Source organism: Podarcis cretensis (genome assembly GCF_951804945.1).
Source record: "Podarcis cretensis genome assembly, chromosome: 12".
Classification (NCBI taxonomy): domain Eukaryota; kingdom Metazoa; phylum Chordata; class Lepidosauria; order Squamata; family Lacertidae; genus Podarcis; species Podarcis cretensis.
Genome location: NC_137181.1, coordinates 852,912 through 876,098, shown reverse-complemented (window position 1 = coordinate 876,098; position 23,187 = coordinate 852,912). Strand labels below are relative to the sequence as shown.

The 23,187-nt window shown below is 56.8% G+C and overlaps 1 protein-coding gene across 4 annotated transcripts in view; it reads right to left on the bottom strand.

Moving 5' to 3' along the window:
* Positions 1-13,285, bottom strand: part of SMARCD3 (SWI/SNF related BAF chromatin remodeling complex subunit D3) — a 37,064-nt gene extending 23,779 nt beyond the window's left edge. Inside the window, exon 1 of one of the 4 annotated variants that reach the window (XM_079946841.1) lies at positions 12,926-13,285. In XM_079946841.1, coding sequence (XP_079802967.1) covers positions 12,926-13,270 — 345 coding nt within the window. In that variant the 5' untranslated portion in view covers positions 13,271-13,285. Of the gene's footprint in view, positions 1-3,036; positions 3,323-4,485; positions 4,622-12,925 lie in introns of those variants that run through there. The other 3 variants (XM_079946843.1, XM_079946842.1, XM_079946844.1) reach the window with 3 other exon arrangements.
* Positions 13,286-23,187: the final 9,902 nt, after the last annotated feature.

The window sequence follows — 23,187 nt, the reverse complement described above, 5'->3', positions numbered from 1 at the left end:
ATGAGGAAGAGCCCTTGCCTCTTTCGTCTGCCCTTTCCCACTCACGAACATTGCAGCCCTCCCTCTTTCTTCCCCTTCCGCGTTCAGTGTATTCCAAGTGAGCCAGATGCCCTAATCTAAGAAATTCAGCCATGGGGTTGAGAGGAGGGAATGAAGGACTTGGGGGGGGGCGCAGGGCAGCCATTGTTACCTTTGCCCCAGGGAAGAGAGATAACCTGTCGCATTAACAGCACATGTCATTTCCATCTTGGTGATCATTTTTATGAAGAACCTCAGGAAGCAGCTGGGTGCCGGAGCACTTTTTGTTGTTGTCTGCAGCTGCCCAGAAGGGAGGCTGAGATGCCTCAGTCAGCCAGGAGGTCAACTGTTCTTGCCTTGGGGGGGGGGGGAATCTCTTGCCCAAGTACTATCAGAAACTTTGCACCCTGTTGTGCCAGTTGGGCAGGACTCTCCACACCACCTCCTCATAGAATCAAAGAACTGTAGACTTGGGAGAGACCTCCGAAGGTCATCTAGTTCAACCCCTTAAAATGCAGGAATCACAGCTAAAGCATCCAGGTCAGATGGACATCATCCAGCCTCAGCTTAAAGGTAAAGGGACCCCTGACCATTAGGTCAAGTCGTGGCCGACTCTGGGGTTGCGGCGCTCATCTCACTTTACTGGCCGAGGGGGCCGGCATACAGCTTCCGGGTCATGTGGCCAGCAGGACTAAGCCACTTCTGGCGAACCAGAGCAGCGCACAGAAACGCCGTTTACCTTCCCTCCAGAGCGGTACCTATTTATCTACTTGCACTTTGATGTGCTTTTGAACTGCTAGGTTGCCAGGAGCAGGGACTGAGCAACGGGAGCTCACCCTGTCACAGGGATTCGAACTGCCAACCTTCTGATCGACAAGTCCTCGGCTCTGTGGTTTAACCCACAGCGCCACCCGCGTCCCTTAGAGACCCTCAGCTTAGAGACCTCCAAAGAAGGAAAGCCCACCACCTTCAGAGGGGTGTCGTCTCCCCACCGGGAATCCCCTAGAAGCACCAGGGCTTGTGAGACCAACACTGACCCACCTGCTGATGCTCCAGGGAACCTGCAGAAGAGACCTCAGGACAGGAGAGCAGCCCCCTTGAACCCACAGCAGGGGAAAGGCTACAGAGAGGCTCCCTGAGAAGATGCCTGGGGTGGAGACAGCAAGGCTTGCCGCCCTCTCTCACCCTCAACACTCGAACCCAGCAGCGTCACCCAACGAAGCCAAACGCTGGGAGACTCAGCACAGACAGAAAGAAGGGTGTATTCACTCTCAGCAGTGCTGGGTTCAACTGAGGCACAAGTGTTTGGGGCAGGGAGATTTCAGGCTTGTCAGACCCACTTGGGGTTTCTAGTTTTTTAGTTTTGTTTTTTGCTAGAACCCCAAAGCCAAGATAGCAAAGCAAAGATAGAATTAAAGGACAGGGTGCCTCTGAGCATGTTCTAGGAATTTGCTTTCAGCGCCAGAACTGAACTTAGTTCACAGTCCTTCCACACAAAAGCCCACTTCTGCCTGGCTTCCTTCATTTTGGCAACATAAAAGGGAGGGGGGGTTGTTGTTTGAAATACAGGATATTGGCTTCTACGGAGTCAGAACACTGGTCCATCTATTGCTCAGCACTGAGAGGATTTCAGGCAAGTGGGTCTCCCCTAACCCTACCTAGAGCTGTTGCTAGGGTTGAGCCAGAAATATTCTGCAGACAAAGCAAGTGCTCTTAGAATCATAGAAGTATCCCAGGCCCTCGTGTTGGAAGGGACCCCCAGGGGTCATCTAGTTCGACCCCCTGCAATGCAGGAATCCTTTGTCCAACCTGGGACTTGAACCCACAACCCTGAGATTAAGAGTCTCATGCTCTACTGACTGAGCTATCACAGTGAGCTAAGGCCCTTGACACCCGACTGCTGCTACTGGGAGTCAGAAACACGGGCCAATCGACTATAACTCACCCATAATTCTGCAAGGAGGCTTCTATCTACCACCTGCCCACCCCTGAACTCTGGAATTTACTGCTGCAGGAGGCAGTGGAGGCCACTAACCTGGGCAGATTTAAAAGGGTGTGTGTGAAGCAAATATCAGAGGGAGGGCAAGGCTCTTAATGCATCTCTTGCACTCAGGTCCTGCGCAGGGGGGGGGGGGCTTCCCTCTGGGGCCCCTGCTTGGCCACTGAGAGAAGAGGACGTTGAGCTGGGTGGTCCTTTGGGCTGATCTCCGAAGAAGACTTTTGGAGGTGGTCACCCTGCCTGTCTGGGAAAGGGAGCTGCCAGGTTGTGCCACGGGGCAAGGAAACTATCTGGGGATGGTGGCCTGGTAGCCAGAGCAGCCAAGGTTTTTGCTCAGTGACCCTCCTAGTCGGCAGCCAATGCTGGGGGCCACATCCTGCCTGGGGCTCTTTGGGAGAGGGAGCCACACTTGGGATGCCAACCTACAGGCCAGAAACTCTGAAGGTCCAAAGCACTTGGAGGGGGCATCACCAACCCCTTGCCACCCACATGGCGCCCTTGATGGACAGGGGGCCAGTGGGGCGTTCGCCACACTCCTCCTCCCCCCCTCCCGCGCCCAGGAGGGATCCCCAAGCCCCCTGCCCCTCTGAGACGTCCCGCTCCGCCGGCCTCTTTCCCGAAAAAGGAGCGCCTTCAGACAATGGTGCCGGAGAGCCCTCGCGCCAGGAGGGATTCCTCGCGCCTGGCGACGTGAGAGAGCAGTGCCCAGGGCTGGCACGGGGGTCGTGCCACCCACGGGGGTCCAGCAAAGCCCGCCTGAAGACGAGGGCCTGGGATACCTCCGAAGCCCGGCCCCTCCCCCCCCCCCGCGCCTGCCCAAGTGGCCCCTCGCCGCTCCCTTGGGGTCCGCTGTGCGCACCTGTTTCCGAGCCAGGCCCGGACCCTGCGCACGTGCTGGGGGGAGGGGGCGTGTATCCCCCCCCCCACGCGCGGGCCCGGGCGAGAGCTGCCCCTCCTCCCCCCTCCCAGGCCGGCTTTCCCGCTCCTCGCCGGGCAGCCAGCAAACTTTCCCCACTCACCACCCCATGGACCAGAAACTCAAAAAGTTTGCTTTTCGTCGCCTTTCGCGCTCCGCCCGTGACTTCCTCTGCGGCCATCGGGGTCGGGTCTGCACTGCTCCGCCTCCCCTTCTCCTCCTCCTCCTCCTCCTCCTTCTCCGTCGGTCCGTCTGTCCGCCTGCCTTCCTGCCTTCCTGGGCTCGCCGCCTTCCCTTCTGCCTCCGTCCTCCCTTTCTCCTCCTCCTCCTCCTCCTCCTCCTGCAACTCTGCCCGCGCGCTCCGTCTTTCTTCCCTCGGAGCCCCGCTGCGCGCTCCGCTCGCTCCGCTCACACTTCTAATAGCTCCGCCGGCCGACGGGGGAGGGGGCCCGGCAGGGCTCCCGCGACGGCCCACGGCCGGATTCCTCCGCCGAAGCGCCGCGGCCGAGGCCGGATGAGCCCCAGCGCCGCCCGCCGCCGCTCCTTGCCGCGTCCCCGCGCAGCCTCGCCCGCCGCTCCGCCTGCCCGTCCCCGGCGGCCGCGCAACGCCTCGCCGCCGCCGCGCCCCTCCTCGCGCCGCTTCCAGGCCGCATCCCCCGGGACCCTCCAGGCGGCCCGGCTACCGAGGGAAGCGGAGGGAAGGAGCCCGCCTCCCCCCACCCGTCGGAGGCTGGACGGGGGCGGAGGAAGCGAGGAGGGGCGCGGGGAAGGCCGGGCGGCGCGGGAGACCCTCTTCCCCCAGTGCCCGCAAACCATGACACCGGGGAGACGGCGGGGCCCCCACACGGGATGTCGCGGGTCCTTCCCCGCCGCCCCCCACCCGCTCCACGTCGAGCGGCCCCTGCGAGGCCGGTCTGGGCTCCCTCCTCGCAGAGACGTCCGGCGGAGGCGTCACCGTCGCCTCGTCTCCCCCCCCCCCCCCCGCCGCCTGTCGGTCACTCTCCCGTCCTGCCCTGCGTGGCGCGGGCAGGGAATGAAGAGCCGCCGGCATCTCCCGGTGCGCGTCTCCCTGGCAACAGAGCCAGTGTTGCCAGGTAACGGGCAGGGCGTGGTACCCAGGAGAGGCTCCTTCTGCACCCGGCGCAGCCCGATGCGGAGTCGTGAGGAGGGAGGGAGGGAGGGAGGGAGGACGAGCGGGGGGAGGCTTCCTCCCGATGCGTGATGGCGGAGCGGCGTGTTCACACGTGCAGACGAGGGCGCCCGGCTGCCCCCGGGTCTCCCCACTCCCGGCCAGGACCAGGAGAGGCGGCGGGGAGGCGAGGGAGCCCCTCCCCCGCAGGCTCTTCACCGGGGGCGCGACCGCTGGATCCCCTGCCCAAGGGGCTGCGGTAGTGGGGAACCCCCCCGGGGGATCCCCGTCGCCCTCCTCGTCCTGCCCCCTATGGGACGGAGCGAGGGGAGGAAGGCCGAGAGGAAAGGACCGTGGCCCCTCCCCCCCAGAATCCCGGGGCTTCCCACTGACCGACCCCCCTTCTCCCCCCCCCCCAGTTACCGGGCTCCTCCCGGCGGGGAGGGGGCGCGTGGGGCGCATGCGCAGCGCTGCCTTTTTCCCCTCTCGCCGTGAAGGTCAGCCGAGCGGACTGAGGGAAAGGGGGCGGGTGTTAACTCCTTCCGCGCCGCCGAGCGCAGCTCTCCCTCCCCGCCTCGCGGCTCCGACAGCCGCCTCCGCCGCGCACCAGACGCGCCGCCGACGTCGCGCCGCTTCCCCGCCCCTTCGGAGAGCGGTCGGCGGAGGAGGGAGGGAGGGAGGGAGGGAGGGAGCGGCTGTCGTGGCCACCGGGGCCGGCCCGACGGAGGGAGCCGAAGGCGCGCGGGGCTCCCGTCTGGCCGGCCGGGGCCGCCGCAGGAAGGAACGCGAAGAGCCCCGCGCCCTCCGCACGCGCTTGCCGAGCCTTCTCCCGCCGCGGGTGCCCGAGCCTCAGTTGGGGGGCTCTGCAGTTTTCTGGGCAGGAGCCAGGGAGCAAGCGAGCGAGCGCCCTTGCCGGACGTGACCCCCGACGGCGGGAGGAGCTGCTGCGGGCGCCCGCTTGAGCCTGGCGATGTCTGAGGGCCAGCTCGGAGGTCCCCTGCGACGGAACTGAGAGGGTCGAGGGTCGCCTCTAGCCCAAGGGGTCTCCTAGTGGGTCCAGGATCCCTGCGGAGATCCCAAAAGCAGCTTGCCCCCCCCCCCAAGCCGCCCAGAGGCCAGGCGACTCTCGCTCTGCTGCTTCGTCTGTGTAGGCTACTGATCCTGTTTGTCTTTTTCGCGGGGCGGGGGCCCTGGAGCAGAGCCGAGGCCGCCAGCCTGAGGCAAATTCTCCCGCGCCCCTGAAACCCCAGCTCGGTGAAGCCCATCCTTTGCATCAGGAGGGGGTCCGGGAGGGGCCCCCGGGTGCTGTGCCTGGGGAGTCCTGTCGGGGCCTGGGTGGGTGGGCAAGTCTCTGCAAAGGCAGCCTGGCACTCACCCCCCCCAACCTGCTGAGGCAAGGGTCTCTCCCTCTCATATGCGCATATGCGACTGACCCCCAGCGAGGCAAGGTTCACCCGAGCCACAAGCCGGGTCTCCTTCTGCTGGGGGGCCACCTTTGTGCCTCCCCTTTGGGGAGACAGGGGTGCATGTGCGGCCAGCTTGGAGCCCCCCGAGGGGGTAATTTGCACCTGCCAACCAACCTGCCCCATGGAACTTCCAAAGGCTGCTTCCTCCCAAATGGGCCAGGAGCAACCCGAGGGGGGCGCTGTTTATGACACTCACTTGAAGTTCCAGCTGTGCTCAGGGGCCCCAAAGAACGGGAGAGCCCTGTGGCCTTCACCGGAAAGGGCTTCCTGGAGAAGAGGGAACTTCTTTAAAGCAGGGGCTGTGGCAGCCGGGACCCTGCTCAGCTGGAAGAGGCTCAACCTGGAGACCTCAGAGCTTCCATCCAGTTGCATTTATCTGGCTCTTCAGAGTGATACGGCTTTTGAATAGCTTTATTTTAAGACCTCTGGGGTCCGATTCTGATGGATCCCAGCCCACATTCCCAATGGATCCCAAAGGCTGCTTGGGAATGGGTGTGTTTGCACACACACACACACACACACCCTTGCAAGGGTTGCAGGAGCCCAGCTGCTCCCGCAGCATTTCTGAGGCCACTGAGGGGGACAAGGCTGGACAATGAGCAGCCCACCTTGAACTCTCTCCCTCCTGGATGCTCCTTCAGAAGGAACAAGCACTGCAGCCGCAAGCCAGTCACTCTTTGCAACTGGGGAGACAGACATGGCCCTGGGGAAGAGAGGGAGGGAGGGAAGGAAGAGCCCCCCATCGCTTCTTATAAGTGCACACACAGAGTTAGGAAATAGCCATGCAGGTATGCATGGACCTAAACGTTTTCTTGCAAGAGCCTTCTGTGACTGGGGCTGCAAGTATTCCAAGTGCTCTTATTGTCAAAGCTGTTGGTAGACATAATAAATATGTGATTGTGAAAAAGAATAGCCTAGATAACGTGCCCTCGTTTTCTAGCCCATGTCTCCCTGCAGCCTCTGGCCTGATCCAACAAGCAACAGCGCAGGGGCAGGGGAATCCCCCTCTCGTTCATTTAGCCTGCTTGCTAACTGTAGGCTGCAAACCCCAGATTCCCTACTCTCCTCTCCCCCCCCCCCCCCGCCTTGCCTTGGGGAGAATGGGCTGTTCTACTCTGGTTCTCTTTGAGGGCTTCTTCCCTTTGGGGCATCTGGTTGGCCACGATGAGAACAAGAAGCTGGCCTGATGATGATGGATAGATCCAGTTAGAGCCAGGTTCTTCTGGTGTTCTCCTCATCCCCCAGGAGGACCAGGCTTAGAAGAAGCTTGATTAATTTGTTTTGGGGAAAAGAAAGGGCTCCTTGGTCTGTTGGCCTCTCTTCTTCCCACCCCTTGCAATTCCTGGTGGATCCCCAGATGGTGTCCTCAGGAAGAGTTTGGCTTCTTGGACCATGGTCTCCACTTCCACAAGGAAGGCCTTCTGGCAAGAGATGGGCTGCACCTCACAGCAGCTGGCAAGAAGGTGTTCGCCAAGAGTCTCGCAAAGCTGTTCAGGAGAGGTTTCAACTAGAACTTGAGAGGGAGGGAGATGGCATTACAGATGACAGAAGAACACCTGGCACTGGGGATAATGCACAGGAAACTGAAGTGGTGCTCCAGAAACCTGCTAAAGGGCAGGAAACTACAAGAAGGAAGCAGCTGGAGGGAATGACTCACAGTTTCAGTTGACTCTATAGTAATGCACACAGTATGGGAACAAGCAAGAGGAACTGGAGCTCTTAATACAGGATGGCAAATATGACCTAATAGGCATTACTGAAATATGGTGGGATGAGACTCACGACAAGAAAGCAAGAATTGAGGGCAGGAGTGCCAGCCTGGCCCCACGACCATGGGTGCCCAGGGCCATGGGTGCCATGCAGCATGCACGGACCTGGTGCCAAAATTTGTGGGTGCCTGGCTCCTCCATGGAGAGTTTTGTGTGTGCTTGGGTACCCAGAGCCCCAGGGAGCCAGCAACTATGATTGAGGGGTATAACCTATTCAAAAGGAATAGACCAAGCAGGAAGGAAGGAGGGGAAATTGTCGGAGAGAGAAACAACCATGACTTTCCTGTGGGTGTCTGCTACAGACCGCCAAGCCAGACTTGGATGACGCCTTCCTAGAGCAGATTACCAAACATTTAAAAAAGAGAGATATAGTAGTCATGGGAGACTTCAACTTCTGCAATATCTGTTGGGACTCAAACTCTGCCAAGAATGTAAGGTTCAAATCTTGGACCTGGTCCTCATCAACAGAGAGGAACTGATCAGCAAAGTGGGCATACTGGGAAACTTGGGAGGAAGTGATCATGCTTTCCTGGGTTTCATGATAAAACCAGCAAGAGGAAGCGCTGAGTGTAGTCAGACATGCACTCAGGATTGGTGGATCAGGGGAATGCTGTGGACATAGTGTATCTTGATTTCAGTAAGGCTTTTGACAAAGTCCTCCATGATATTCTTGCGGAGGAGCTGGTAAAATGTGGGTTGAATGAGGTGACTGTCAGGTGTAGCTGGTTGACTGACTGAACCTGAAGAGTACACATTAACGGTTTCACATCAACCTGGGAAAAAATGGCAAGTGGGGTGCCACAGGGTTCTGTCCTGGGCCCGTTGATGTTCAAAGCCTTTACAGATGAATTGAGGTGGTGCTCTTCCAATCTGCAGATGATATCAAGCTGGGAGGCGTAGCTGATGCCACAGAACACAGAATCAGGGTCCAAGAAGATTTTAGCAGATTGGAGAACTGGGTCCAAGCTAACAAAATGAATTTCAATAGGGACAAATGCAAGGCTCTAAGTTAAAAGAAAGGACCAGCTGCACAGGTACTGCATAGAGAAATGTTCCCTGATACCAAGATGAGGGATTCCTTTGGAATGCAGATAGAGTTAATTGATAAGAATAATGATCTGTTGTGAGCTTGACGGAAGTGTACAATAGATGAGCTTTCCTGCTTTGGCTCATCTTTCTTTTTCTTTTTCTTTTTCTTTTCTCTTATCTTTCCCATAGTTGCTTATGTTCTGTGTCATGTACTTCGATATTTTTTTTGTAGTTTTTTTGTAGTTTCCCCCCCATTACTATTAAGGAATTTTCCTTTGTAATTTTGGTTGTCTATATTTATATGTACCTGTTTATATGTACCTGTTTAAAGCAAAATAAAAGTTTAAAAAAATAAAAATAAAAAAGTAATAATAAACTTTTGCTCACATTCAGTTCACAGCAAAAACAAAACAAAACAAAACAAAAACCCAGCTGCACAGGGACACCTGCCTTGGCAATAGTACATGTGAAAAGGAACTAGGGGCCTTAGTGGACCAGAAGCTTAATGTCAGTCAACAGTGTGATGCAGCAGCAGCCAAGAAGGGAGAAAGGTAATGTTATTCTAGCCTACACCAACAGAAATATAGTATCCAGATCAAGGAAAGTCACATTACTGTTCTATTCTGCCTTGAACCACACCTGGAATACTGTGTAAAGCTCTGGGTGCCACAATTTAAGACGACTATTGACAAGCTGGAACATGTGCAGAGGAGATCAAGGGTCTAGAAACCAAGCCTTATGAGGAACGGTTGAGGGAACTGGGGATGTCTAGCCTGGACAAGAGGAGACTGATTGTAGCTATGATAGCCATCTTCAAGTATCTTAAGGGCTGCCCTGTGGAAGACGGAGCTAGCTTGTCTTCTCCTGCCCTAGAGAACAGGACCTGAACCAATGGATTCAGACAAGGGAGGAGTTTCCAACTCAACATCAGGAAGAACTTTCTGGTGGTAAGAGCCATTCCGCAGTAGAACAGACTCGGGAGGTTGTGGACTCTCTTCATTGGAGTTTTTAAAACAGGTTAAATAGCCATCTGTCATGGATGCTTTAGTTGCAAATTCTACATTGCGTGGGGTTGGATTAATGGAGTCCCTTCCAATTCTACAATTCTGTGATCTCACATCCAGAGAGTCTCTAGCCTTCTTGAGGAAAGATGCCATCATAATAAAGAAGAGAGGGGCCAACTTTTGTTTTTGTTTCCTGCCTGGCCCCCACCCTCCTTTTGAGTGGAGATGGCTGAAGGATGAGGGGGAGGGGGCCCTGGCCACTCATGCTGGAAACTGAAGACAACTGCCTCTCTTGGGAAACATCCATTTGTCCAGCCTTGGAGAGATGCCAAGGGACAAAATCCACCAGTTTTCTTGCATTTATTTCTCATCCTTCTTGGGCTAAACTCCATCATTTATGCGTCTGTGGTCTCCTCTGCCCCCTCCCCTTTTTTTTTTAGTGAAATGGACAGTCTGCTACAATGGTGCCTTCTAGGGACCCCTCACTCTTCTAAGCCCTCCATTACTGTCATCAAGCATTGATTAGGAATCGGACGTCTGCATTGCGGGAAGTTGTTCTAATTGTCTGTTGGGACCCTTCCAACTCTGCAATTCTATTATTCTATGAAGCTTATCACTCCAATGGGCAACGATCAGAAGGTCAAGCCACAGCCCCCCTCCCCCTGCTTCCTTCTGGGCTGGGTTTCCTTCCGGTTCCTTAATAATATAATAAAAGAACTGTAGAGTTGGAAGGGGCCACAAGACTCATCTCGTCCAACTCCCTGCAATGCAGGGATCCTTTGCCCAACACGAGACTCAAACCCACAACCCTGGGGTTCAGAGTCTCATGCTCTACCCACTGAGCTATTCCAGATCTGAAGCAATGCTCCTGAGGGTTACTCTCAGGGTTAAGGGGCTTAGATAGCTACTGTTTGCCAGTCTCCAGCATTTCTGGAGTATTTTGAATCTGTATAGAAGAGAGCACCAGGGACACAACGGGGGGCCTCCGTGGGTCAGAGGAGTGAGAAACCACAAGTCAGTTGTGACCATTTGGCAAGGCATTTTGAAGGGCAGGTCTCTGCAGCAGCTACTGCCTGAGCGCTATTGTTAATCCAAGCCCCAATGAGGCGTCTGCTGCCCCCATCTTGTCCAGTTTCCATGGGGTCAATTTTAGTTCTGTGCCAAGGGTGTGGCCAAGCCCCATGCTGTGGTCTGACTGACCAGATGCTCTCTTGCCCCTTGGCCCAACATGGCTCATGGGCACAAGCCCAGGGGTGGGGGCTGAGCAGATGAAAGACATACTTTCATACTTTCAGTGTGGTTCAGCATCTGTATGGAGCCATTGGGAGCGGCCAACCGAGATCTTCAGTTTCCGTGTGCTGCTGTGGTTCTCCAGAAGCAGCTTAGTCCTGCTGGCCACATGACCCAGAAGCTGTACGCTGGCTCCCTCGGCCAGTAAAGCGAGATGAGCGCCACAACCACGTAGTCGGCCACGACTGGACCTAATGGTCAGGGGTCCCTTTACCCTTTACCTTTTTAACTGTTAGCTGCTTCCAGCATGCATTAAAAACACATTTGTTTAGGCATTCCCAGGCCAATAATGCTAGTTTTCAGCATCCTAGTCACAGTAATAATATAAATATTTTACTGGTGTGTTTTGTTTTAATTATTATGTACTGGTTATTTTACTGGTTACAAATATTCTTAGTGCTTTCTGGAGAGAAAGGCGGCATAGAAACAGTTTTATAAAACCAATAAATAAAACAGGCAGCATAATTAATGCCTCTGGCCCCTGGGAGATGAAGGGTGGGGTGGGGGGGCCACAGGATGAGGAGGCCTCCCCAGCCAAGCATGGACCTGTATGTGTTCTCTGGATCAGAGCTTCAGGTGCCTGGCTGTGCCCTGGGCCTCCCATGAAGGATTCATCCTGCACTGAAGAAATGTCCTACTGAATTCCTAAGAGGCCAAGCACAGCTGCATCACCTTGGGCTGCCTGGGAGCCCGGAGACAAGAACTCACCTCTCATGAAGGGGAAAAGGGGTTTAATGTGAGTTCAACATCCAGTCTCCCCAAGGTGGGGTGGGGGAACAGCAGCAGCTTGACCCAAACAAAGGCAGAAGCCGGAAACGCCTCACAGCACCTCTGCCTGACCTCCAGGGTCAGACTCTGGTCCGTCTCCAAAGGCCAGGAATCTCATGCAGAGAAGCTCGAGCGAGTGGCTCTCAGGAGCACAACAATTTGGCACATATCAGAGCCACGCTCTTCTCCAAGCTCAGATATTGTTGTGAGATGCACACACGGTAAATCAGAGTTGGGGGAGCAGGAGCCCCTGACTGCCAGGTGTACCTGAAAGGGCAGCCTCAGCCAGCAGGGGGTCCAGGGGCCCACACAGGAGGCGCTGAAGGGGGCTGCCGGGAGAGCTTACCGTCATCTACCAGAGGGCCTGGAGCAGACCCCTCTGTCCTTGCCACTGCCACCGAAGTCCCTCCCCCAGCCCCCTTTCCTCCCCCTGCCTCTCAAGGGGGGCAGTGACCATCTCCACTAGCTCTGGTGGCATCAGATGGCAGGCTGCCAGCGCGGGAGAAGAATGCCACTGGCAAGGAAACACCAGGTGCCAGGTGAGGTTCTGGACTCTGAAGCAGATATTGCTGGGGCTGGAGACTGCGGTGGGTGATCCAAAAGATTCTGGCCAAGGAAGAAACTGCTAGAGGGCTTCATTTCCCTGCCTTTGCCCATCCCCTGTGGACTTCCAAAGCCCATGGAACAACGGGGAAGGGGAACTGAGCTGCTCCTGCCCACGTCTGGTTTCAACAGTTAGGTCTCCCAGTAAACTGCCCGGGGCTTGGAGACAATGTGGACGACTTGTTAGAGGCATGGATGTTCTCAGTGGGATCGTGCTTCTTTAACAGTCATTAGAGGACCAGGATTGGAACCACGGTGCATGGGGAGGAGAGGGGGGCGCCCCTTTCCCCCACCCCCGCAGTCCAACGAAATTGCCCCCCCCCAGCCGAAGTTGGAGCAGGCAGGGGTCCTGCGTGGGGCTGGCCATTGCAGCAGGGCGGGGGATGCTCAGCCTGCCCAGGAGGCTCTGTGAATGTGCTGGGGGGGCGGGGGGGCACAGCGCCAACCTCGCCCTGTCCGGACGCCAAGAGCTCCGGCATCCATAATACCCGCCCCATCCTCCCAATTGCCAGCCTCACACACCAGCGTCCGAGCAGACACACACCAGTGTCGGGGAGTTGGGGTGGCAGCAGGTGAAGGCACGGGGGGGGGGTCACTCACTCCAGGCAAGTTTACCTTGGGCAGAAGCAAATGAGCCGCAGGGGAGTCCAAGACGCCGCCTCCTCCGAGAGAGGAGCGGCAACATCTTAGTAGCAGCCCAGCCGCGGAAGCCCCCCTTTGGGCCAGCAAATGGCTGCCCTTCCGTGCCCCCCCTCCCCGCATGGCTGACCCATTCCCCCCTCCCCCGAGACAGCCCCTCCCCGGGCTTCGGCCGGCCCTTTCTGCGGCCGCGCCCCCGGCCGCCGTGTGCACGTGGGCGCGGAGAGTCTGCGGAGAAGGTGGTCCCCACGGCGGGGCCGCCCCCCCCCCCGTCCACACACACACTGGCACTTACCCGGCTGCCCCGGTCCTCGTCCGGTCCGCTCTGGGGCTGGTGGGTGCCTCCCTGCCTCGCCGGCCAGGCGCGGTAATGCTCTGGCGCTCCTCCGCCGCCTGCAGCCAGCGGCGCCCGGGACTGGGGGGCTGCGGAGAGTTGCCGGCCGGGCGCGCCGAAGGGCGCCTCCCCAGGAGCCGGGGCTGCTGCTCCTCTGCCCTGCCGTCCGTGTGGGCCAGGAGGAGACAAAGAAGCTCCGCCGCCGCCGCCGCCGCCGCCGCCGCGACGGGGCTGCCAAGACCCACACGGCTGCTTCCTTCCCTCCTTCCCCTCTTCCTTCCCAAATGCTTCTGCCCGAGTTTCCATGGGAACAGTATAATGCCTTTCGCGTTGCTGGGGAGATGCAGAGGCTCAGCAACCTCGCCAGGCCTGCCAAGAACCTCGCGGGCTTCGGGGGGCTGGTGCGAAAGCCGGGGGAGGATTTGGCACCGGACGGGGCGGCCGAGGCCATCTCCATCCGCAGCAGAACCTCCCGTGAGCCTGGCTGCCGGATCAGGCCAGGGGGCCCCCTCTGGTCCAGCACCCACTTCTCACAAGGGCCACCCAGGGGCCTCGGAGGGGGGCGAGCCAGCAAGCAGGATCCGGCCCAAGAGAAACTCTCCGCTCCTGTGGTCTTCCAGCAACCGGCAATCAGAAGCGCAGATGCCTCTGACTGTGGAGGGAAAGGTCTCCCTGGGACGCGCTGGCCTCGAGTGGCCACCTGTCAGGGATGCTTGAGCTGAGATCCCTGCATTGCAGCGGGTTGGGCTAGATGACCTTTGGGGTGTCTCTAGCCCCCTCATCCATGATATAATAAAAAGTTTGCTGGATCTTGCCCAAGGGTCCCTGTTGCCCAGCTTCCCGTTCTCCCAGTGGCCAACTAGATGCCCATGATGGGAAACCAGCAAGCGGGATTCCAGCGCCAGAGCAGCTTTCCAGCAAATGGTCTTCATAAGTACTGCTGGATAGAATAATAGAACCGTAGAGCTGGAAGAGACCCGAGGGTCATCTAGTCCAGCCCCCTGGAATGCAGGAATCTCAGCTCAAGCAACGCCGGCAGATGGCCGTCCAACCTCTGCTGGGAAATCTCCAGGGAAGGGGAGTCCACAGCCTTCCCGAGGACAGCCCTCTCCTTCTTCATGAACTCGTCCAACCCTCTTTTCAAACCCCCCCCCCCCAGGTTTGTGACCATCATTGCCTCCTGTGGGAGAGAGTTCCGCAGTTTGCACAGAGGACGGTCTTTCCCCCGCCCTGAATCTTCCAGCATCACCTGTCACCGCGGGAGGCCTGCTTGGGGTGGGTGGGGGCGCTTGAGCAAAGGGCCCCTTGTTCTGGAGAGGGAGGGAGAGAAAACGGATCTCACCGGCTTCAGGAGAAAAGGAATGGAAAACTCCAGCCGCCAGGTCCTGGCGTGATTCCACGTGGCTCTTGCCGCGCACCTGAAGGAAGCGCGCGAGGGCCCAGCCTCGGAGAGAGACTCGGGCAGCCGCTTGGTCCATCCTGCCTGCCTGCCTGCCTGCCTTTGGGCCACGACGGGGCGCTGCGGAGCCCAGATCATTCGCCTATTTCGCTCCCAGGACACTTTTGCAAGACGCCTTTCAGTCTCTCAGAAGATCCGCCCTTATCGCTCCCTCCTAACAATTAACCCGGTTCCTAAGGCTCGGATTGTAGTCGCACGAGAGGACGAGGAAGAAACAAAGGGGAAACCCCGACGCCCTTGGGGGACACGAGTCCTCTCAAAAGAGAAAACTTGGGGGAAAAGGACAAAACTTCTGATTCTTCTTTCCTCTTTCCCCCTTTACTTTCTTTCTCCCACCCCCTTTTTGATTTGCGTTTTTATTTAGTTTTTCTTATCTTTGATAAAAAGATATTCGATATTATTCTTTTTAATTTATTTTTTTTCAAACTTTAATAAAATTTCTTGGGGGGGGGGAAGCAAGAGAAAACCCGAGGGTGCGAAAAATAGGGAGGCTGTGGGGGAATCACCTCACCCAGTTCCTTTCTCCCAAAGAGCCCCATGGGGGCTGGGGGGGGGGGTCCAGCAGTGGCAGAATACAAAAGACAAGCCTGCAGTCTCACCAAGACAGGGCAGAGCAGGACTTTGTCGTATACTTCTCAAGTCTGGGGCTGCTGGCCTGGTGCAAGGACAGATCTGGCATGAAACTAAGGATGCTTAACCATCAAGGCCCCTGGACTCCTGGAGGATTAGGCAACTTTAGTCCACACTGCAATTTGAGTGGCACAGTCTGGAGCTGCAGTTGGTGTTGACAGGATTGAGCCCTGTGCTCAGAGATCTGCATCAACTACCAGGCTGAGATCAAGGTGTTCCTCTTAGTACAGAAAGCCCTTCATAACTTGGGACCAGATTACCTAAGACTTTGCCTTACCGCGCCCCCCCCCCCGCCATGCAGCCACTCAACTGCTTTGATTGGCAGAACAGGCACGGCTCCAGATGCCACAACATGCCCATTTTCCACATTTCTCAGAATGTCATCATTTATTGTGGCAGCGCCTGCCCTTTGGAACTCCCTGCCTCTTGACATCAAGCAGGCACCTTCCCCCTACTCTTTCCGGCACCTGCTATAAATATGCTTGTTTCAAGAAGCCTGCCTGGATGCTTTGAAAGTTTATGTGGATTTAAGCATTTCATCGGTTTTAAACTTATGCATTTTTCCTTGGTTTTTTTATCTTTTTGTAAACTGCTTTGAGGGGTGGTTTTGACCACCGAGCAGTGTGTGGGTTTTATGAAATAAATAAGAGAGAGCAGACCTTGCTCCAGCAGTGGAGCTACTGGGAGCCCAGTCTAAGCCCCTGGTTGTTCCTTTGAAGTCCTGCCCTTAGCTGCCCCACACCTGTTGTCATGGCTAGGAGGTCCCTCACCCCACCTGTCCTAAGGGTGGGAAGAGACAGCTACATTTCCTTGCACACCTGGCTTGACATGTTTTGTCAGTTAAGGACCTGGCCGGATTGGTCCTGGATTTCCAGGACTTCATAGCCACCAAAGGGTCTGCCACTTTGTCTGTCAGCCAAGCCAGATATTTAGGAGTGCACTGAGGAAGCTGGAACACACACAAACACACACACACGTGCAAAAATGCACAAGATAGTGAGATGCTCTCCACCCTGAAGCAACATATCCCGGTGTCCCAAAAGCAAATAAATGCTCAGTTGCGGCTCCTGCCTTAATGTCAGCACCTCAGAAGTGATAAAGGCAACCGACAATATTTTTGTATTGGGCTTGCTGAACGCTTCTAGAGTTAGAAGGGACCCCCTGGGATCATCTAGTCCAACCCCCTGCAAGGCAGGAATAACAACTAAAGTATCCATGACAAATGACCATCCAGTATCTGCACTCACTGATACTTTCCCTGGGTCTTTGGGCCCCGATCCTTTCCCCCTGCAGACTGGGAGACACAGCACAGAAGAACTCCTGGGATGGAGAAGTGGCGGACGCTGGGCTTTAAAATTTCTGTGGCACTCTATGCGACACCAGAATTTGGCACACACACGCACACACGCCTCTTGCATTCTGTTACTCATCATTGTTGCAGCGTCCCCTGCAGTGCCCTCTGAGCTCAGCACCCGGTGCAAGCGAACCAATCGTACTCCCCTAAACCTGCCTCTTGATGGAGGGCTCCTTCACAGCACATGAATCTGGAGAGGGGGCTTCTCCTCCTGGGCTCCCCACCTGCATCCAGCGAGGAGGCCAGCCAGTGCCAACAGACCTAGATGCCCAGGAAGTTGTGTGGGGCAAGGGAGAGGGCGAGGAGCGATGGGGCCACAAAGAAGCAGCCCCTCCATGGCAGAGAAGAAGAAGAAGAAGAAGAAGAAGAAGAAGAAGAAGAAGAAGAAGAAGAAGAAGAAGAAGAAGAAGAAGAGTAGTTTGGATTTGATATCCTGCTTTATCACTCCCCTTCAGGAGTCTCAAAGCGTCTAACATTCTCCTTTCCCTTCCTCCCCCACAACAAACACTCTGTGGGGTGAGTGGGGCTGAGAGACTTCAGAGAAGTGTGACTGGCCCAAGGTCACCCAGCAGCTGCAGGTGGAGGAGCGGAGACGCGAACCCGGTTCCCCAGATTACGAGACTCTTAACCACTACACCACACTGGCTCTCGTAGCATGGGGGACGTAGCATGGGGGGCAGGGGCACCTTGGCCCTGGGCACACACTTCTGAGGGGGTGCAACCAGGTGACCCCACGACAGGCTCCCTCTTGGAAGGGGAAGCCATGGGGAGGCAAGCCAAGCTGTGCCCAGGCCAGGCCTTTGGGGCTGGGTGGCAGCTCCTTCTCCTCGTGGCCTTCTCCATGAGATCACGGGAGAGAGGTTTGGGATTTCTTCATTTCAAACTGTCCTATGACATTCAGATGAAGGGTGTCATACAAATTTAATAAATAAGGAAGCTGCTGGAGTTGGGAAGCCAGTCTAGGACAGGGAAGGATGTGTGGTGTATCCAAAAACCCCACCCAGCTCCTCAGGAGGCAGCAAGACCTGGGTTTGCTCACAGCAGGTTCATGAGAGAAGTTGCTGCTCCTCAGCATCAGGTGGAGGAAGCCTGGAGGAAACAGACCCCCCTCTGCCACACACCTGCCTCCCTCCACAGGGCATGGCAGAACCCAAGAGCCCAGCCAGTACCACAAAGGGCTGCTGGATCAGGCCAATGGCCCACCCAGTCCAGAGTCCTGTTCTCACAGTGGCTGACCAGATGCCTGTGGGAAACCAGGAAGGGGAACCTGAGAGCAAGAGCGACTCTCCCCTCCTGATGTTTCTTGCAAGTGGGATTCAAAAGCATTTCCTGCCTCCAGCTGCGGAGGGCAGAGCGTGTGATGGCCTGGGACTCAGAACCAGAGGAGACTCACTCTGCACCGGACCCTTTGCCTCAGGCATCATCCGAACCAAGCCTGGGGCCTGATCCTGAAGAGTCCCAGTCTGCACAGGTTCCCCTGCAGCAAACACCAGCTGGGCCAAGTCAGGGGCCTGATCTTGCCCTGGCTCCAGATGCGGGGATGACCTCAGATGACCTTGTTGCCTCCAGCTGGGCCTTCACTTCCAGCTGCTCCACTACCGGTTGGGTCAGAGGAGGCTGAGGCGGCCTCTGGGTCGAGTAACCCACCAACGTCTCCCGAGCTGCAGAGACTAAGGTCTGAGAGAAGGAGAGACCTGAGTACTCACAGGAGGAGTGCTTGCCTGTGGGCGAAACAGGGAGGTGAGTCGCCGGGGGATCAGGACCTACCCTGACAAAGATAAAAGGCTGTTGGACCCCACCCCAGGTTGCGGGAGCAACATTGCTGTGTGCTAGAACCTGCCTGAGATCCTGTACCTGTCCTTGCCTGGTTGCCTGCCTTGGCCCTGTCGGACTGACTCATAGCAGAACCTTTGGATTCTGGACCGGTCCTGGACCACGTTTCACGGGTTACCCCTGGGCCCAGTACAGAGCACACCCATCCTGGCTCTTCCCCCCTCCATGAATTTATCTAATGCTCTTTCCAAGTCGTCCAGGTTGGGGGCCAGCCCTGCCTCCTGCCACCCCCCCCAGCTCCTTCCGGCCAATCAGAGAGAGCTTTGCCAGCCTCCCACCTTATCATCTCTCCTCCATCATGCCCAATCCAAGGCTATTGCTGCTGAGTCTGGGCTGCTTGCTCACAGCCTTTAAAAAAGCAGCAGCAAAGAGGACCCAGGAGAGAACACTCACTGACTCTGCAGCCAGCAGGGGACTGGGCGGGAAGGCTGCCTGTCCTCACTCCCGACTGGACTTGCAAAGTTGTGATACACGCACACACAATTGCTGCTATGGCAGAGATGCAGATCGGCCCCAGGAGTGCCAACTGGGCCCCACGACAATGGGTGCTGGGGGCTGTGGATGCCATGCAGCATGCATGGCCCTGGCACCAAAATTTGTGGGTGTCCGGCCCCTTCACAGGGAAAATAATAATAATAATAATAATAATAATAATAATAATAATAATAATAATAATAATTCATTATTTATACCCTGCCCATCTGGCTGGGTTTCTCCAGCCACTCTGGGCTGCTTCCAATGGAATATTAAAATACAATAACCTATTAAATATTAAAAGCTTCCCTAAACAGGGCTGCCTTCAGATGTCTTCTAAATGTCAGGTAGTTGTTTTTCTCTTTGACATCTGCTGGGAGGGCGTTCCTCAGGGCGGGTGCCACCACCGAGAAGGCCCTCTGCCTGGTTCCCTGTAACTTGGCTTCTCGCAGGGAGGGAACTGCTTGGCCACCCAGGGGGTTGGCACCTAGGATAGGCCTGCTCTGTGGTTTCTTTCCCCTCCCTACTTCAGTGGCTGAAGCCTAGTCAAGCCAGGCAGGTCCCTGCAAACACACATAAAGGTCAGACCGCTGAGGACTTTTCCCTGGAGTAACAGGAAAAGAAAGACAGACCAGGTCCAGGGGCAAAAGGACCCAAACACTGCTGCCAGACAGGAGTTAAGTGGCTTAAGAAGGTTGGACTGCATCTTCCCTCCTGAGTTGCACATAATCCACCCCCACCCCTCCCTGCCTTCATTCCACCCCCCCCCCCATTTCAGGCAAGGGAGGGGGCCACACAGAGCAGGGAAGCCTCTCTTCCTTGCCCCTCCCCTGCACAAAGAACCAGCCAGCTCCTGGTTAAGAGGAGGTTAAGGGGTGATAAGGTAGCCATGTTCAAATATATAAAAGGATGTCACATAGAGGAGGGAGAAAGGTTGTTTTCTGCTGCTCCAGAGAAGCGGACACGGAGCAATGGATCCAAACTACAAGAAAGAAGATTCCGCCTAAACATTAGGAAGAACTTCCTGACAGTAAGAGCTGTTTGACAGTGGAATTTTCTGCCCAGGAGTGTGGTGGAGTCTCCTTCTTTGGAGGTCTTGAAGCAGAGGCTTGACAACCATATGTCAGGAGTGCTCTGATGGTGTTTCCTGCTTGGCAGGGGGTTGGACTCGATGGCCCTTGTGGTCTCTTCCAACTCTATGATTCTATGATTCTATGATTCTAAGTGGTTTTATTTTTCTCTCTGCTCAGTGGCCGGGGGTTCCAACTGGAGCTGGGAGCCCAAAGCAGAGGTGGTCAGGATCCTGCCTGCAACCAGGCCAGAGAGGCTCGTTGCAGATTTGCCAGACACAGACTCGTTCCCATTCTGCTTCCACCAACCCAGGAGGAGAGCAGGGCATCAGCCTTCAGAAAAGCTCCTGGCTTCACCCAAGGCAACTAGGCACCCAGCTGGCTCCAGGGGTCAGATCCAGACTTGGGGGGTGGGGTGGGCAGCCCCATCATTGCCATGCCACCTGGACCAGTCTGCTGTGATTCTCCAGGAGTGGGGGGGGGGGCACGACTCACCATCAGGCAGAGGCTTCCAAGAGATGAGCTGCCTCCTTCGGAAACTTCATGCAGCTGTGATGGCAACGCAGCAGAGAAGAAAAGCCCCGAGGAGGAGGAGGAGGAGGAGGAGCTGCTGGAGGCAAAGGCCAAATCATTCCCACACCCAGGGACACAGTGGCGGTGGTGGGTCACAGATCCCTGGGAAAACGGAGTCTAGAATGGTAGAGTAGGGGGCACCCAAGGGTCATCAAGTCCAACGCCCTGCAATGCAGCAGTCGTCATCCAACTGCTTGGCTGACTGCCAGGCCGAGGGAGTTGTCCAGCACCCCCCCACACCTGGCAGAATCAGCACCCACCTGCAGGAAGGAGGCACCCACCAGGGGGCATCGTGGGGGGCAAGTCGTAGGGGTGTCCAACTGAACCCTCCTGGGGGAAAGGAGAGTTTGCCAGCACAGGAGGGATGGAGTGACTAGGATAATAATAATAATAATAATAATAATAATAATAATAATAATAATAATAATATGTAATAGTATTTGATTTACACCCCACCCATCTGGGCAGCTCCCAACAGAATATTAAAAACAGAATAAAACATCAAACATTGAAAACTTCCCTAAACAGGGCTGCCTTCAGATGTCTTCTAAAAGTCAGATAGTTGTTTATTTCCTTGACATCTGATGGGAGAGTGTTCCACAGGGAGGGCGCCACCACCAAGAAGGCCCTCTGCCTTGTTCCCTGTAACCTCACTTCTCACAGGGAGGGAACCACCAGAAAGCCCTCAGAACTGGACCTCAGTGTCTGGGCAGAATGATGGGGGTGGAGATGTTCCTTCAGGTATACTGGACCGAGGCCAGCACCAACAATTTGAATTTTGCTCCGAAATGTCCTGGGAGCCAATGTAGGTATTTCAGGACCGGTCCGGTTACAGGGTCTCGGAGGCTGCTCCCAGTCCCTAGTTAATGCTTGCAATTCCTGCATGGCAGGGGGTTGGACTGGATGACCTTTGGGGTGCCTTCCAACTTTATGCTTCCTACAGGTCCCAGGATATTTGAGACTTTGGGGGATGGGTAGTGGGGTCACTCCAAGGCCTTCCCAAACGCCGAGGAGGAGGGGAGGGCTCAGCCGCTGGCATTTTGTGCTCCCCACACACATCAGCAGGTAGGAAATTGCCAGATACAGAGTCAGACCCATCGGTTCAGCTCAGCATCTCTTCCTCTGGGTTTCAGGCGGGAACTGACATTCTGCCTCCCAAGCAACTGCTCTTTCATGCTGCGCTTTCGAACCACAGACCACCCCCCGGCCCGGCCCGCGGGCGCCCCCGGGGTCCCTTCGCCCTGCAAGCCGCCGAGCCTACCTGCTCCGGGCCAGGTAGATTTCAAAGGTCCGGCGGCGGCGGCGGCGGGGTCGCTTAGACTTGAGCCGCCCGGGGCCCCCATTTTCTGACGCCGCGGCGGTGGGGCTGCGCTGGGCCGGCGCGCAGCGGAGCCGCGGGATCCATGTCTGGAAGGGAAAAAGTAAACAGGGCGCAGGGGCAGTGGAGCAGCCTCTCTTCGGCCAGGCGCCCCCTGATCTGCCCGGGCAGGGAGAGGCCGATGCCCGCCGCCGGCTCGAAAGGGGAGCCCAGCTCGGCGGAGGCGCGCAAGATGCGCGCAGGAGCGCGGGGATCTCGGCGGGAAGGCTGCGCCCCAGAAGGGTCCCGGGACTCCGTCGGCCCCCGCACAGCCCTTCTCCGCCTCGGGAATGGGGGTGGGGGGCTTTGTCTCGGGCGCAGGTCGCGGCCCCTCCTGGGCAAGGGGCGCGCAGGGTGAGAGGCAGACGACTGGCCCGCGCGGAGAGGAAGGCTGCCCTCCCAAACAGCCCCCCGGGAAAACTAAGGGCCGCGAAGGGCCGCCGCCAGCGCTGCGCCCCTCTCCCACCTCGCCGGACCCGCGTACCTGGCGGGGTCTCCGCGCGGCCGGCGCCGGCTCGGGCACACGCGTTGCTCTTTCGCCAGGCGCCTGCGCGGTGCTGCGGAGAGAGGGGGAGAGGCGCCCCCCCCAGCCCTTATATGCGCCGCTCTCACGGCAGGGCAGCCCCACCGCTCGGAAGTGGGGCGCTTCTGTGGCACGTGGGGATGGAGGCAGCGTCAGGCTCCCAACCCGAGGCGCCCCGCGGAGATGGGACGCCCCCTCCTAAAAAAAAAAAAAAAATAGCCGGAGACATTCCCCGCTCAGTTGCTGAAGAGAGCGGATTTGCACCCCACCCAAGGCAGCTTAGACCCGCGGGCCATGTGCTCAACTGTCCTTGGGGAGCTTTTGCTCGCGAGGAGGACCGCGGGAGAAGGGGCGATGGAGGATGGCGCATGGCCACCAAGGCTGGGAGTAGCCAACTAGGGAGCAGAGAAACCGTGGGCAGTGTGGGGGCAGATCTTCTTTCAGAATAATGGCTGCCAAGTGCTGGGGCAGCGCAGTGGGGAGAGATCAACACCCTCCAGATCAGGGGTCAGCAACCTTTTTCAGCTGGTGCGGTCCACCTCCCTCCCTTGTGGGGGGCAGGACTATATTTTGAAGGGAAATAATGAACGAATTCCTTTGCCCCACAAATCACCCAGAGATGCAGTTTAAATAAAAGGACACATTCTACTCATGGAAAAACACGCTGATTCCCGGACTGTCTGCGGGCCGGATTGAGAAGGCGATTGGGCCGCATCCGGCCCCCGGGCCTTAGGTTGCCTACCCCTGCTCCAGATCATAGGTTCACATGGGGCAAAGAGAGACCAGCACTGCCAGGGGTTGGACTAGGTCACTCATAGTGCCTTCCAACTCTACAATTCTGAACCTATGATATTAAGGGGCTGATTTTAAGGTAGCAGCCCATCTAGGAAAAGGAAAACTCTTAAACCTCTGCTGCCTTGGGGGATATCTTCAGGAGAAGAGACGGGAGT